At 37.5% G+C, this 16039-nt stretch overlaps 1 protein-coding gene across 2 annotated transcripts in view; it reads left to right on the forward strand.

Moving 5' to 3' along the window:
- Positions 1-13177, forward strand: part of cyp33 (peptidylprolyl isomerase cyclophilin-33) — a 28056-nt gene extending 14879 nt beyond the window's left edge. For both annotated transcript variants that reach the window (XM_074091664.1, XM_074091671.1), the window contains exons 5-6: positions 12723-12895; positions 13022-13177. In XM_074091664.1, the coding sequence (XP_073947765.1) occupies positions 12723-12895; positions 13022-13166 (318 nt within the window). In that variant the 3' untranslated portion in view covers positions 13167-13177. The remainder of the gene's footprint in view (positions 1-12722; positions 12896-13021) is intronic.
- Positions 13178-16039: the final 2862 nt, after the last annotated feature.

Below are 16039 nucleotides of genomic sequence, written 5' to 3' on the forward strand. Positions count from 1 at the left end.
ATGATGAAATGCACTTTTACGATAAAGTGATTAAATCTAAGCACAGGTAAAAATGCAGTGTTCATCACTTAGTGCCAACGTAAAAAATAATACAGAGGGGCTACTATAAAACTAGAAAAACGAAGTAAGTATGGCACCGTCCCTTTCACTCGCGTGTTAAATGAGATAAGCGTCAGCGGGACGGCAACATACGGGGTTCGAGTTTTGCATTTCGTAGTTAGGGCCAGCAGGGCTACTACGAAATTCGAAAGTCGATGTTCGTGGCGTTCCGTCCTTCTGACACTACTATTTAGTGCGGGGATGGGAGGGGCGTTGCGGTACGAGCTTTGATTTTCGAATTCCTCAGATATCACACAACGTCATTGTTCATGTTTTTCGTATTCAAGTGGTATTCAACCGATTTTCGTTACTTTACTCGTATTGTCATCGGATGTGATCAGTGCGTTTTCTCATGTTATTGTTGCTGTTGAAGTTATTTGTTAAATTTGTTGAGATAGACTTTTTATTTGTTAATTTTGTTTGGTCGTGTTTTTGTTGAGTTTTGTTTGATTAAACATGGACTCTGAGCAGCCAAGTACTCCGTCGCATAGACGACAGCGAAGAAATACTTTCGCCTCGGGAAAAACGGAAACGTCAACCTCTTAGCAAAGCCGAGAAGTGTATGGTTGTAAATACGTACAAATATGTATACACAGAGGCCAAAGGATGAAATTGAAACTTAAACATCAACATCTATAAAAAGTCGAAATATCTCGAAAACGGTCGCATTTATATTAGACCTATTTTACCTTTTCTAGAATGTCCTAAGTGCCCTACATTTTAGTACATCACGGATCCGTTCATATTTTAATATTTTACGACATACATACATAGGTACCTACAAAATCTTTCGGTGATAACCGGTTGCGGCACATCACTCACTACTTATGAGACGCAGAAAACAGGTAACACATGAAACGTCATTTTAGTATCTCGAATTATGGGACGGACCATAGGTAGGTATGTAGGTATGTCTGCCCCACGAGCTGCGCGCGCGACGACCTGCTGCTGCACGTGGTTGTGTAATGACCATTACGATACAGCCGTGTTCATAATAGAATCCAATGTCGTAATGCTGGTCATTACCTGTGGTTTTTGTTCGCATAATTGAGGATTTACTATATGGGTGTAGATAAAATAAATATTCAAAAATATCAAACTCTGTATAAGCAATTAAACAAATTGTCATTCAAGTTCAGTCACAATTTTTACCTACAACAAGTTTGTAATGGGAACGTCTGCATGTTTTAGTCTATGATTGTACGATGGTGTGACGTTTTATTTAATAAAAATGTTTGTATTGTGGTATTATAATATTATTAGCTGCTTAATCACTTGAACAACATGTAATTTTGCTTACTTGAGTAGCGAATTGTTACTTACGTGCAGGTTCACGCTCACATTTGGAGTCACAATCAAAAATTAGTTCGTTCGCCGCTCATGAATGTCAAAGTCGCACTAAAGTCCGTTGCACCTTCAACGGGCCAAAGCAGTGTAACAGGATGAGTGTTCGGATCGATATATCTAGTACGTTAGTACATATATATCAATATTTACAGCTAATGTAATTATGTAAAACAACAAATTGATATTTTATGTATTATAGGCTCCACAATGGATGACTAGACAAACTATTTTGCATCGGGGCTCGTATCGTAGAGTGTAAAATCAATAACAGGCGGAGGAAGTCACCTCTAGCGCATATCATTCCGGTTTCATTTATCAAAAAACTAACAATTTGGATAATACTAAAGGATTTACTGATTTTAGTTATTATTTTTTTATTCTATTCCTAGTCTGAAGTAGAATGTCTGACCTACACAGAAAGGTTCTTACTGCTTAGGTGCATCACTCATACATAAATCTCTAGTTCTAACTCCGCGGAGGTTTCGAGAAATATCCGAGATCAATATTCAAAAATTAGGGTTGTCACAAAGGTCGCAGGCAATTGAATTTATTGCAATTTTCCTAATACACTTCATAGGGTGATTTGGTATCGATAATCATTTAAATGAACAATATTTTTTCTAGTAATTCAGTTTCTGTGGTCAAGAAAATATAATTTTCATCTCCGATACCATGTGACCACTCTTGTTCTGTTATAGTGTCATCTTCGTCATCATCATCCTCATCTGTAATTGTATCGTCGCCAACGGCCTTTCTCAAATCTCGAACAGCAGCTGGTAGTGGAAGACGCCTTGAAAACTTTTGACGACGACGAACGTTGGTTATTGAAATGGCGGGATCTCATGATTCCGATTCTCGGTGGAATAGATCAATTATAGTCTTTTTCCTGTCCACTTTTCGACAATGGTGCTCTCTGTCTCTACGCCAGTATTTATTGTTTGGCTCATTGTTCCGAGAGCATACCTATTGGAAGGGCATTAGATTCGATGATCTAAAGTTTTGTGAACAGTCACCGTCATGGGGTGCTAATTATATAATGTTACATCTTTTTCGGCCACTGCATGGCAATAATCACCAAACTTTTTGGAGTCAATTGGCAACTCACAGTAACATGATATTGTGACTAAAATATTATAGAAGTCATCGAGTAGGGCTGATTGTAGACCTAAGATATCAACATAGCGGTATTTATCGGATAGCGCAGTCCAGTATTGCAGGTTGGGTAAGCCCCTGCTGAGGCAAAGAGGCGCCATGGGTCTGTAGCGGCTCCATGGTGCCTCACCCCCGTTCCTCCAGACTATGTGTGTTGGCGTGGGGTTTCAGCAAAAGCCTAACGAGGGTGGACCGCTTCCCACGCCACTCATACACTTTCATCAAAATTTTGTATGGTTATTTATAATTATTTTTTCCACTGGTAGGTTTTCATGCTCACTGAAATTGAATTTGTGAGAAAGCTATTTTTGTGGTCTTATTAGAAATTATTATAAGTAAAGAACTTAATATAATTTTAAATCAGGAATCCTGACTAACCACTAAAAAGGAAAGGTCAGTTCTGGTGACAACCCTAACGCGTTAGTTTAAAGTTAATTTTCTCGAAACCTCCGCGGAATTAGAACCAGAGATTTTTATGACTGATTCACCTAAGCAGAAAGAACCTTTCTGTGTAGGTCAGACATTCTACTTAAGCCAAGGAATAAAATAAAAAAATAAAAACTAAAATCAGTTAATTCTTTAGTATTATCCAGACTGTTACAGTTTTATGATATAGAGGTGGACATTATTTAACGTCACCGGTTACAGTAACCAGTGACGTGACCAGTCACCGAATCACTGCTTTCATGTCAAGCGACAAAGTGGTGATTTTTGTAACGAGCTTCTTTTGAGGTGATGCGAGTTTCGTTTCAACGTCATAGACGTCACGAACGGAACGAAACGAATGACATGGTTTCACGTTTCACTCAAGCGACAAGTGGTGATTTTTGTAACGAGCTGCTTTGTTTGTTGTGATGCGATTTTTGTTTCAACGTTATAGACGTTAAGTACATACGGAACGGATGATATGGAATGGAGTCAAAATTATAGCCGCTTACCCTTACCCGCTGTAAGAGTTTGGTTGGCGCCTTACATGAATTTAAATATTATTTGTATTGCAGTAAGGTATAAATTAGGTTGATAGAAGAATCCTACTATATTAATTAATAAGTATTATAAAGTATCAGTTACAGTTACAGAACTTAAAGTTTAAATTAGCCATCATGAAGTAATTGATATGACTACAGGCAAAATTCACGCTTGTGATAAATAACGTCATAGCTCAATAGCTTAATACTACGTTAAATACTCGGTTACAGTGACAGTCACAAAACGTGTCACCGCACCGCGTACGTACAATGAAATAAACTGGTTGCTAAAATCATTAGTAACCTAACCAGTGACGTGATTCTTGTCACCTCACCAGTTTCGTTTCGTTTCGCTCAAATCACGTAACGACCCATTATGATAAATGAAACCGGAATGATATGCGCTAGAGGTAACTTCCGCCGCCTGTTATTGATTTTACACTCTACTACGAGGGTTGCCTTTTAAGTTGTGTTGTTTGGAAAAACCAAAAACAATTTAAGTGTTAAATGGTATGATATGTAAGAAGTGGTCCGGATAAAATGTAGCAAGTCGTTTTAGTAGTATTTGAATAAAAGTAAAGGTAGTTTCGTAAATGTTTATTATACATGAAAAATGGATGAATTTAACTTTTTAATTATGTACATTAATAATATCAATTCTACTTTAGCCATGCCAAAATTTGCGTACTTTAGCTTTTGTTCTTTTCATGAGAGTTTGAACATGGGCCTTGTCGATGTTTTTGACTTGGTTTCTCCACTTTTTTCTAAAATCTTGAATGTTTCCAGCTACGGATTTTGTGTTTTTGAGTTTTTTTTTTTTTCATATGAGCCCACTAACGCTCAATTGGGTGAAGCTCTGGGCAATTAGGTGGGTTCGCCTCTTTTGGGACAATATGGACTTTATTCGCAGAATAAAAATCTTTAGCTTTTTTTCCATAATGGCAAGAAGCTAGATCAGGCCAAAAGAACACAGATGTATTGTGTTTACGTATAAGTGGTAATAACCGCTTAACCAGACATTCTTTTACGTAAATATCGCCGTTAACCGTGCCCGTTGTAATGAATTCTTCACTTTTTAGACTGCAAGTGCATATGGCTTGCCAGATCATATACTTTTGGGGATATTTGCTGGCCATTTTGCATTTATGTTTAGGGTTGATATTATCCTTTTGACTAGCAACATAGAATTCTTGGGCCGGAATTTGTTTGAAGTCGGCAACAACGTACGTCTCGTAATCCATCACGCAGCAGTCGTACTTTGTGAAGAAATTCATGTATAACTTCCTAGCCCTTGATTTAGCCACTTTCTCCTTTTCAGGCGTCCTGTCTGGAACTTTTTGAACAAATGTTTTCAGTCCACTATTATGTTTAGCTCGATGAACCATAGACTTAGTAGTTCCTAACGTTTCGGCAAGTTTTCCCTCGGAAATGTTAGGGTTAGTCTTATAAGCAGTTTTGATTTTTTTTACGATATTTTTGTCCTGAAACCCTCTTTTTCGACCGGAAACGGGTTTCCTTTCGATGGTCAACCTCTCCTTGTAGCATCGGTAAACTTTTCCGACAGAAGATCTAGGCAGATTTAAATATTTGGCAACTATAACCTTACTCCAACTGGGATTTTCAAGGTGCGTGTTCACTATTAGTTTACGACGACTAATTTCAGACGATGACATTATTGTAACTATAAAATATAATCACAACCTTGCAGCTAAAATGTATTCTTGGATTATCTATTTGACGTCTACCAAAGGATAGTCATTTGTTTTATAATGTTTTCTTATTTAATTTAAAGTTTGTATAGCTACATTGTTTCCGGACCACTCCTTAATACACTTTTTCATTCGATCGAACCAGTTTTCGAAACATTTATTCCAGTCCGAAGTCGGGGTCTCCAAAAGGGTCGTTTTGTATGCCTCAACCGCTTCTTCAGGCGTCCGGTACCGTTGACCACGAAGTCGTTGCTTGATTATTGGAAAAGTGAAGAAATCATTAGGGCTTAAGTCTGGGCTGTACTGCGGTTGTTCCAGATTTTCTACGTTTTGCTCTTTTAAAAACGCAATTGTCTGCCGGGCGGTGTGCTAGCTCGCATTATCGTGGTGCAATACTATACGACACGTCTTGGGTTATTTTTTCGGAACTCGCCGATAACTTCAGGTAAACAAACAGCGGTATACCAGTCACCATTAACTGTTTTACGGTGTTCGATCACGATGGTGGCAACGTGGCCATTTTTCGCTACAAACATGGCAACAATTTTTTTTAAAGTGCTCCGTGAGCGTATTACTTTGGTCGGTTTTGACTCATCTTGGAACACCCAAACAGTCGACTGCTGTTTAGAATCCTGATCGTAGGTATATATCCAAGATTTGTCACCACTGATAATGTCATAAACTTGTTTAGAGTCTCCTCAGTTGAATTGCCGCAGTTTTGCGACCCCATCTAACGGGAGCCACTTTTTGGTCTTCGCTAAGTAAATGTGGTATCCAGCGTGAGATCAATTTTTTTACGTCTAAGTGATCATGTAAAATATACTCAGCGGCACAAAACATGGCCCACACTTCATACAAAATTGCCACATTTTTTGCCGCTTAGTATATTTTGAACATTGGTCCCTGAAATGTTTAATGAACGGTATGTCGCCTGGCGATCTTCTCCTGGTTCTCCTGGGTTACGGCTGTTTTTGGTCGGCCTTCACGGTGCCTATCACTAAGACTAAGCAACCACGTAGAAATTCTAAATACCAGCGTTCCACAGCCCGGATGCATGGTGCTTTATTATTTAAAACCGTAGTCAGCTTTTCAAAGCACTCAAGAAGCGTTAAACCCCCTTTTGAGGTTGTTAAAAATTATCACAAGTAAATTTGAAATTACTATCGGATATGCTTATGTATTCGAAAAATATTACTGTCTATTGGACAGTTATTCTCATATGTTATTCCCATCTCCAAATTTTACCCTTTTCGGGCTGTCCAAGTCTGATTCAGAGTCAGTTCCTTTTGTCAACTTTGTCATCATCATTTGGAATAGCATCCGTGTCTAAAGGATTTCCATCTGAGTTACAGCCAGTCAGATTTTCAATGTAAGCATCATCATTATTTTCTGATTCATCAATGCCATTACACACTCTTCCGTCACAATTAGTACAAAGCACTGAGCAATTCTGTGTCTCGATCTCTCGATCTGGTGCGGCCTGGGCTTTATATCTTCCCTCTACACGCATAAGGACCAATGGTCAAAAACGACCAATACGCATTTGGACCCATACGCATTTGGACCCATACGCATTTGGACCCATACGCATTAGGACCCATACGCATTAGGACCCATACGAATTAGGACCTATACGTATTAGGACCTATACGCATATGGACCATAATCAAATAGATTGAAAGAGTTAAGGTACTGTTTCCCATGCTCATTAATAGCATAAGGACCCTAAATGAGATACATGTCGTTTGTAAGATCATAATCATGGAGATATATGATTCCAGTTGTATGTTTTATAGACATATAATATATTCAAATTTAAGTTAACACATGCATTTTTAATTATAGCTTAAGACTTAAAATAATTACTAGGAACCGAATCAACGTAGAGCTGACGATACGGTTAATTCAATCATCTCTAACACACTTTTAAATAATTTGTATAATATCAGTTGTGTGTACTTCATTGAAATCACTTGTGGCCGAGTTGGAATCTGGCCCTGTATAGTGAGTCCTGGATGTTTTTTTAAGGATGGTAGGTATTCAGCGTAGTCTTCAATTAGGTCTTCGAATTCGGTTTCATATATGCTCTTTAGTGCATCCAAATTTTGGCATTCTGCACGGATTCCATAAATTACATTTGTCTTTTCGTTGGCTAGACATGTGTGAAAGCCTTGCCTTAAAATAATTGTTCTTGAACTGTCAATTGTTACTGTTACAGAACATTCACTTTTTTTTACACATCGCCATATAGTTGTTTAATTGATGTTCCTTCGAGAATTTTTATTATAGCGATAACCTGAGTGCAACAAGGTATCGTTTCCTTTCTGATTTTTGCAAAATATTAATTCATCCATGACAAATAATATTAAATACGCCTAGTTAGTAACAGCAAGCCGCCTATTGTCACCTTGTGTCATTTGAATCATTGAAAGAAAATATGAAGTGGCCAGTAAGGTAAGGGCAGTAAGTGATAATAAAGAGTATTTATTTATACATCAGGAGGTGGACCAACGAGAAGTGGAAATAGGTACAGTCCTAATAAAACGGTTAGTCATCGTGTTTCCTACTTCTGGTCCGAAAATAAGCTCCTGAATAATAAATTAAATTTCGTACAAATGTTCCGATAACTTCATTGGTAGGTACGAGCCGGGGATAGAACCTAAGACCGTATTCACCGGTTCATGTGCGTATTGGTCCATTTACCTATATGTATTGGTCCTTTTACGTATTGACTATTGGTCTATGAGCGTATTGGTCCATCAGCTTTTTGAACATAGGACTGAGATATTTTCACTTTTTAGCAACATCACGAAATGATATCTTATGATTTGAGGCAAAAATCTTTACAACACTTTCTTCCTTTTTTCTTGACTCCTTGCAAGCCACCACTTCCTGGCTTTCTATCTATTGTCAAGCGTTCATGGAACGTTTTTAATACGCGACAAATCATAGATTGTGGACATTTCAGTCTTTTCGCGATATCTCTGTAGCTATACATTGGATTTTCTACATGTTCGTGCAAGATACGTTTGCGCTGTTGATGTTGTGTGCTCGATATTTTGGCAACGACAAAATAAAAGAAGAAAAAAACTGTCGTCATATTATAAACTAGTTCTTTGTGAATAAAAATTAGTTTACAAAATGTGTATATCTCCATTTTTTGCGTAAAAATAACCATTTTTGTATGACCAAGTTTTGGCGTGTTCAACCTTTACAGGAAATCATACTCAAAATTTGTTTGGGTGCGGGATCAATCAAGGTCATCACTGGTTCTAAATCAACTAATATCCAACCCCATTCGGTAGGTGGTTTTTCAATTGAGTCACATTTTTGGATTTGGTCCTGTAAATTTGATGGGCAGCTTCCATCGAAGGTGGCAAGCATGCTAGATTGAATTTTCTTTTGAATTGAAAGTTGTTGTATCGTAAGTATTTGATTTAAATTACATTTTATTTTATGTCTCCATAAAAATGCCGTAAAAATTGTTCTTCTGCAAACATTAAATGTCATTTGGATGACTTTTTACACTATGTGGTACAGTCACCAGCATTACTATCTGCCACAGCAGAGCGTGCAAAAATATCTGACACGTCCTTCCGGCCCTAGTAATGGAGTCTTATCAGATATTTATGCACGCTTGCTGTGTCAGATATTGGTGCTGGTGACTGTACATACCTACTTTTAATAATTATCAATTCGATTTACCTTCATACTTGACAGGCTTAGGACTGTCAACCAAAAAGTACTACCTACTTGTCTTATTTATACCATGTACTTAAAAAAAATTATGTATGAAATTAGTTACTATTTAGGTTGGCGTATTTATAAATCAATTGATTTTATTTACATTATTTCTAGATTCTTTATTTACATGTTTTTACGTTATTTAAATACATATTTTTTGTATTTTTTTATAACTTTGTTTAATGTATGTACTCTTTTGTTTGTGATTGCTGCCAATAAAAAGTAGTTCCGACACTTTATTTGCCTTTAGTCGACTTCTTCGATTGGTTAGCGTCCATCCTGCTTTGGAAAATAACCTTTCACACGGCACTGATGTCGCCACAATATTTAATCATTTCATGACGTATTTGTATAAAATCGGGTACACAAGCTTTCTGGTGTGCCACCAAAAAAGGGGATCTTCTGACCTGCTAATTATTGGCTCTTGAATATATTTGTCAATTTCTATGATTCCAGCTGCTGTGTCATTTTCAGGCACTAGAAAGAAAGAAAGAAAGAAAGAAGACATTTATTCACTTACACAGAAGACACACATATACAGCAAAATTAACACAAATAAAATAAAAAAAAAATAAAAAATTACAGAAAAACACATGAAAATATTTAATACAATATACACAATGATGTGTGTCCCCGCGAAAGTGAAACGGTCGCTGACTCAGCATTATGCTGAAGCGTTAAACGCCTGCAGCGCTGATTTTCTGCCAGAACCGTCTGTGACTCACGGAACGATACACAAATATAATAAATAAATAAACCACTTATCTATACATACACAAATAAACTTAAGAGAAAAAATAATAATAATAACTATAACGAACCAAGAAATAAATAAATTACAACGAACAATAATTAAAAGAAAGAAGAAAAATTGGATTGTTTAAACATCAATGTGGTTGGCATGTCAAAGTGCTGGATAGGGAAAGGATTTTTGGAGCGTCAATAAGTAATCCTTCAGCTTGCGCTTGAAGGTATACCCACTACACGATCCTTGGGTAGGGGGAGGAATATCATTCCAGCACTTGGACGCCGCAAACTTAAAACTTCCGCGGAATGCTGCAGTCCGGTGCTTGGGCACAAGAGCCATTGCGCTCCTGCGCTCACTCCTCGACCAAACAATTTTATTGTGGAGGTACAATGGGGTCCTGTAGCGTCTCACACCAAACAGCAGGGTAGCGAGGTGCATGCGCCTGCGTGCAGACATGTTCAACAAGTTAGCGGCGTTCAGGTACGGAGTGATGTGGCAGCGGGGAGGGACACGGAAACAAAAACGAGCGCATGCGTTCTGCACCCGCTGTAAAAGCCTCTTAGAACGACCGACAATGCAGCCGTCATACACAACATCACAATAGTTTAATCTGGACAATATAAGCGATTCACAAAGGTCAACACGCAAATCGACACTAAGGTAATCGCGTATATTGTACAGAACTTTGAGACGGTAGAAGCAGTTACTCACAACTTTTAAAATGTGGTTCTCAAAGCTCAGCTTGCCGTCCATAAGGAGGCCAAGGTTGTTAGCTTCTACCACCCGTTCTATTGGATCACCCATGACGGCAACATTCTCGATAGTCAGAGCATCAATAGCATTCTGAATTAGGTTAGGTTAGGTTAAGTTAATTTCTTCGTCAAAGACGTTCCAAATAGACGATTTAGATGCAGTATGTGCAGCTGGAGATGTCGACGGCGTTGGTTGAATTTATTAGTTGGCATGCACTACTTTCTTGTCTCCGCATAGCGCCTACTTTGAATTTTAAATCCGTTAGTGCTTTTTAGGGTCCTGTCTGTCTGTCTGTCTGTCCGTCTGTCCGTCTGTCCGTCCGTCCGTCCGTCCGTGTCCGTCCGTCCGTTCGTCCGCGGCTTTGCTCAGGGACCATCAATGCTATAAAGCTGTAATTTTGCACGGATATATATGTAAACTATGCCGACAAAATGGTACAATAAAAAAAAATAAAAAAAAATTAAGTTGCCTCCCATAGACGTAAAGTGGGGGTGTTTTTTTTTCTCATCCAACCCCATATTGTGGGGTAACGTTGGATAGGTCTTTTAAAAACCATTAGGGGTTTACTAAGACGATTTTTCGATTCATTGATCTGTTTGCGAAATATTCAACTTTAAAGTGCGAGTCGCCTAGCATCGAGTAGCTATGTCGTTTGAATATTTACCTTAAGTCGATTTTAATGATGTATTTTAAAAGCTTCTATAATATAATGTGTGGTTTATTCGCTTTTGTGCCAAATTAATAAAGCAATTTATGAACCACAAACCTCAATGAAGCCAACTTTGATAAAGCGCTCGCCAAATCCACACCGTATTAATCACTATGTTTACCTATTGTTTTTTACACCAAAACAATCTTACTAAGTATTTAACACTATTTACTAGGTTTATAATACAGTTTAAAATTTATTCACACTAGTCGAGCTTCTTATTATTTAATTACACAACATACGAAGTCCGCCGAATTTCCCGCGAATGAACTGTGCTGACAGGCAGCAATTTTTTTTTTGCTGCGCGCGGCTTTCGCTGGCAATGGTTTCAGAAGCAAACAGCCAGAACCAAGGAGGATGAGAATTCAAATTGTTTTTTATTCAAAATACTTTCACAAATGCTTACATTTTGGCTATTTTTAGAAGCTTTTCTGTAGCTTGCCCTGTTTGTTTTATTTATTAATTGTTGCGATCTTGATACGATGAAAAAACATTATTCACTAGATCTATAAGCAGGTAACTGACTATCCTACTATTCCTACTTATCCTACTTATCCATACTAATATTATAAATGCGAAAGTGTGTGTGTTTGTGTGTAAGTTTGTCCGTCTTTCACGCCGTAACAGAGCGACGGATCGACGTGATTTTTGGCATAGAGATAGTTTATGGGCCCGAGAGTGACATAGGCTACTTTTTATCCCGGGAAAATGCACAGTTCCCGAGGGAATCGCGCGGGATAACCGAATACCGCGCGGGCGGAGCCGCGGGCAATAGCTAGTAATATTATAAATGCGAAAGTAACTCTTGTCTGTCTGTCTGTCCGGTGAACCGATTTTGATGAAATTTGGTACAGAGATAGAATAAACCTTGGGAAAGAAGATAGGCTATCTTTAACCGCGAAAAATAGGCTTTAAGGGGTTGAAATAGGGGGGTGAAAGTTTATATGTTGGAAGTTCGTCACTGTCGAAGATAAAACCATAAAACTTGCCATTTAAGCACTTAATCCATACTTACTAATATTATAAATGCGAAAGTGTGTTTGTATGTTTGTCCGTCTTTCACGCCGTAACGGAGCGACTGATTGAGTGACATAGGCTACTTTTTATCCCGGAAAAATGCACAGTTCCCGAGGGAACAGCGCGCGATAACCGAATACCACGCGAGCGGAGCCGTGGGCAAAAGCTAGTTATTCAATAATTGTTTATGTAAACATATTTTAATTAATCTATAAAGTCGATTTAACAATAAAATTAAGTAAATAAATAGAATGGTTGATGTTTTTAGTTAAATTCCCGCCATTTGCAGTGCATAAAAGAACATTGTGAAACGTTTGAAATGTCAAAGTTGCGATCACACAATGCACCTCATTGGATTACTGATAGCGATATCGTTAGTAGCACATTACACTACGCGATTAGAAAAACTTTTTTTAATGCGTTTTTGATGGATTTTTTATATTAGTATAATTATTTTCTTAACTTAATCATATCAGATGTGTCAAGGCGGAGATTTTACAAATAATAATGGGACTGGTGGAAAATCTATATATGGACGAAAATTTGATGATGAAAACTTTACTCTTAGACATACAGGTCCTGGCGTGTTGAGTATGGCCAACTCTGGTCCCAATTCAAATGGATCGCAGTTCTTCCTTTGTACTGCTAAGTAAGTGAATATGTAGTTAAATAATTTTGACTTTTGCATACCTATAACGTATTCATTTGCAGTTTACATTGATAATCCTAGGTGATAACCTAACCTGTTTTTTAAAAAAAAACTTATTTATTACAGGACTGATTGGTTGGATGGAAAGCACGTTGTATTTGGACATGTCATTTCTGGATTAGACGTGTTGAAGAAAATAGAAAGATACGGAAGCAAAAGTGGGACTGTGTCAGCCAAGGTTGTAATTAGCAATTGTGGTGAATTACAATAAGTTGAGTTTCATTCAATGATTTTCATTTGTTTGTTACAAAACTATAGAACCCATGCGTCTTTTCTCCTGATTGATTCTTGTCTCTATAGTATTTTATGCAACTGTTGTATAAGTGAGGTTTTAAAACGCGAGTTGGCGTGGCATCGCTTTAAAAAAACACCACGAGCGTTTAAAGACCATGTAATGCAACGTTAGTCAAAATGCCACAAACAGGAGTTATCACGCTAACACACACACACACACACACGCACACGCGTATTTTGACTATGAGAAAAATCACGAAAGTTCAACGTTATAATGCAGCGTTGTATACAATACTTTTTTTACGAATACTTTTAAATCATCATCATCAGGCTGAAGACTTCGATTTCTACACTCATGTGACACATTCAACACGGTATGTAATATGAATGAAGCGAATTACGTTTCCCGCCAATTCCGGGAATGAAATTTGACATACTTAATTATTTTGTTTTTATGGTAATTTTTTTTATTCACTCTAAATTGCCAGTGTAAACAATAATAATTCTTTGTTTACAAAATATGGATACTAAATTATATTTTAAAACGATTATTGATTAGTAACTAAATAAAAATGTTGCGAAATGATTTCAATTTCATGGTAAATTCTTTATTTATTCCAAATTGAGGCTACTAAAGGACTTTGTATCCATGGTCATGAAATAAAAAAAAAACTAGAGGTTAGGAATCCTAAATTTAAAAAGTTACTGTCACGGAAAGGTAATTGAACTGTATTATTATGAATTTCAAAGCAATTTAAATGCATCCATAAGTGTCCTTTTATGAGAAATTCCACCCTAAGGCAGGCAGGTGGTAGGACCTTGTGCAAGGTCCGCCCGGATTGCTACCACCATTTTGCTCGCTAATCCTGCCGTGAAGCAGCAGTGCTTGCACTGTTGTGTTTCGACGTGGAGAGTACGACAGCCGGTGAAATTACTGGCACGCGAGGTATCCCATCTTGGGCCTCTAGGTTGGCAACGCGTCTGCAATACCCCAGGTGTTGCAGATGTTTATGGGCGGTGGTGATCTCTTATCACCTGGAGACCCATTTGCTCGTTTTCCATCCAGTCGAATAAAAAAAAAAAGGTCTAATGTCTTGCACGTTAAAATGCACATTTTTGTTTGTTTGATGCTTTACGGCAAATATTTGTCATTTATGCCTATTTTGAACAATAATACCTCACTGTTTGTATTCGATATCATTGCATTATAACAAACTACATTGCATAAAAGTAAAGGCTCAAACGCAAAAGGGATAAAACATAATTGGCAGATCCATCGAATAATTGGATAATAAATATATCCAATGATCCGAAAGATATTAAAAAAATCATACAGCATTGAGCTCAAGTTGACAGTCAAGAGCAAAGATATCAACACGGCCAAAGTTGCAAAAATATGTATACACGACTTTATGCACTTAACATTAAGGCCGTGTATACATATTTTTGCAACTTTGGCCGTGTCGATATCTTTGCCCTTGACTGTACATCGATAAGAGTGAAACCATATCGAAAATACAAACTGAGACATGGATGCACAGAAAAACCAGAAAAAGAGACCAGCGCGGGGAATCGAACCCAGGTCCTCAGCAATTCGTGCTGCGTGATATAACTCCTACACCACCGCTGGACGCTGGACGCTGGATATGGTTTCACGGGATACCCGTAAAAGTAACAAATTTGGAGTTGAAATAAAAAAAATACAAAAAGACTCCAAAAAACCAATCATGATAAGAGTGAAGCTCTTAAATAATAAGAGACAAGAAGATGTTTTGTTTTATTATATATTAATTAATTATCTAGCCTGGATTGATGTCCCACTGCTGGGCCAAGGCCTCCCCATGTTATTATATATTAGCAAAGAAAAATAAATGGGTTAGTATCTATAAGCCCAGATCTCGATTCGACTAATTATCGATAGGACTAAATCGCGATTGGACCAGATATCAATAAGCCCAAATCTCGATTCAACTAGATCGATTTTTTTTAACTTTCGCTTTAAGTTACAGATTTTCTGCAAAAATTCCACAGTTGTTATCACTTCCATCTCAAGACTGTTTACTAACTGTCGATATTCGCGATCAAATATTATGTCTTTCTTTTTGCGATTGACACGTGCAAAAAGTGAATTACTTATTTCAGATACTTGCAGTGCGGCGTCTTTTTTTAAGTTAACCATGAATAAAATCAGTGTCGATTTATATTGCATTCTCATGTTTAGTCGACGGTGCCAAACCTCCAATCCGTTATTTGTTCGGTTCCTTTGCACACGAAATCAGATTAGGACTCCTTATCCATTGTCGTTGGAAGTATTTCACAAAAGATTCCATCTGTAGGGAATCTTCAGCATCTGCCACTATTGCTTGCCAGGCATTTATTATATATGATGCTGCTGGTATCAGAGGCAAATTTGCTGTCATTCTTGTTATTTACCGTCCTTTATGAGTGTTGGCTAAACCAATGTCATTGGCCTTTTTCCATATCGCCCTGTTAAAATGAAAGTAGCAACCGGTAATTTTGCTACTTGGGAAAATTTCAAATGCGTTAATAGGTGCTATTTCGTAGTCTGTTTTAAATATCTGTATCTGTACTCCGAGGACATCGCGAATTACAGTTAACAAAGCTATAAATGTTGTGTCTCTTTTATTCGGCAACAGGGCCAATACGACAGGGACGATGTTTGTAGAATTTTGAGAAATGTTTATATCGACATGTATCGAAAACAGTTGATAAAAACGACTCGGCACCCGTTTAAATGTCCCGTCAGCAAAGAAATTTTTTTTTTGCATTGCATAATGTTGCATGCAATATTGAGAGCTAAACACAGGGAGTTTTTCATTTTCATCATTA

Source organism: Choristoneura fumiferana, chromosome Z (assembly GCF_025370935.1).
Source record: "Choristoneura fumiferana chromosome Z, NRCan_CFum_1, whole genome shotgun sequence".
Classification (NCBI taxonomy): Eukaryota; Metazoa; Arthropoda; class Insecta; order Lepidoptera; family Tortricidae; genus Choristoneura; species Choristoneura fumiferana.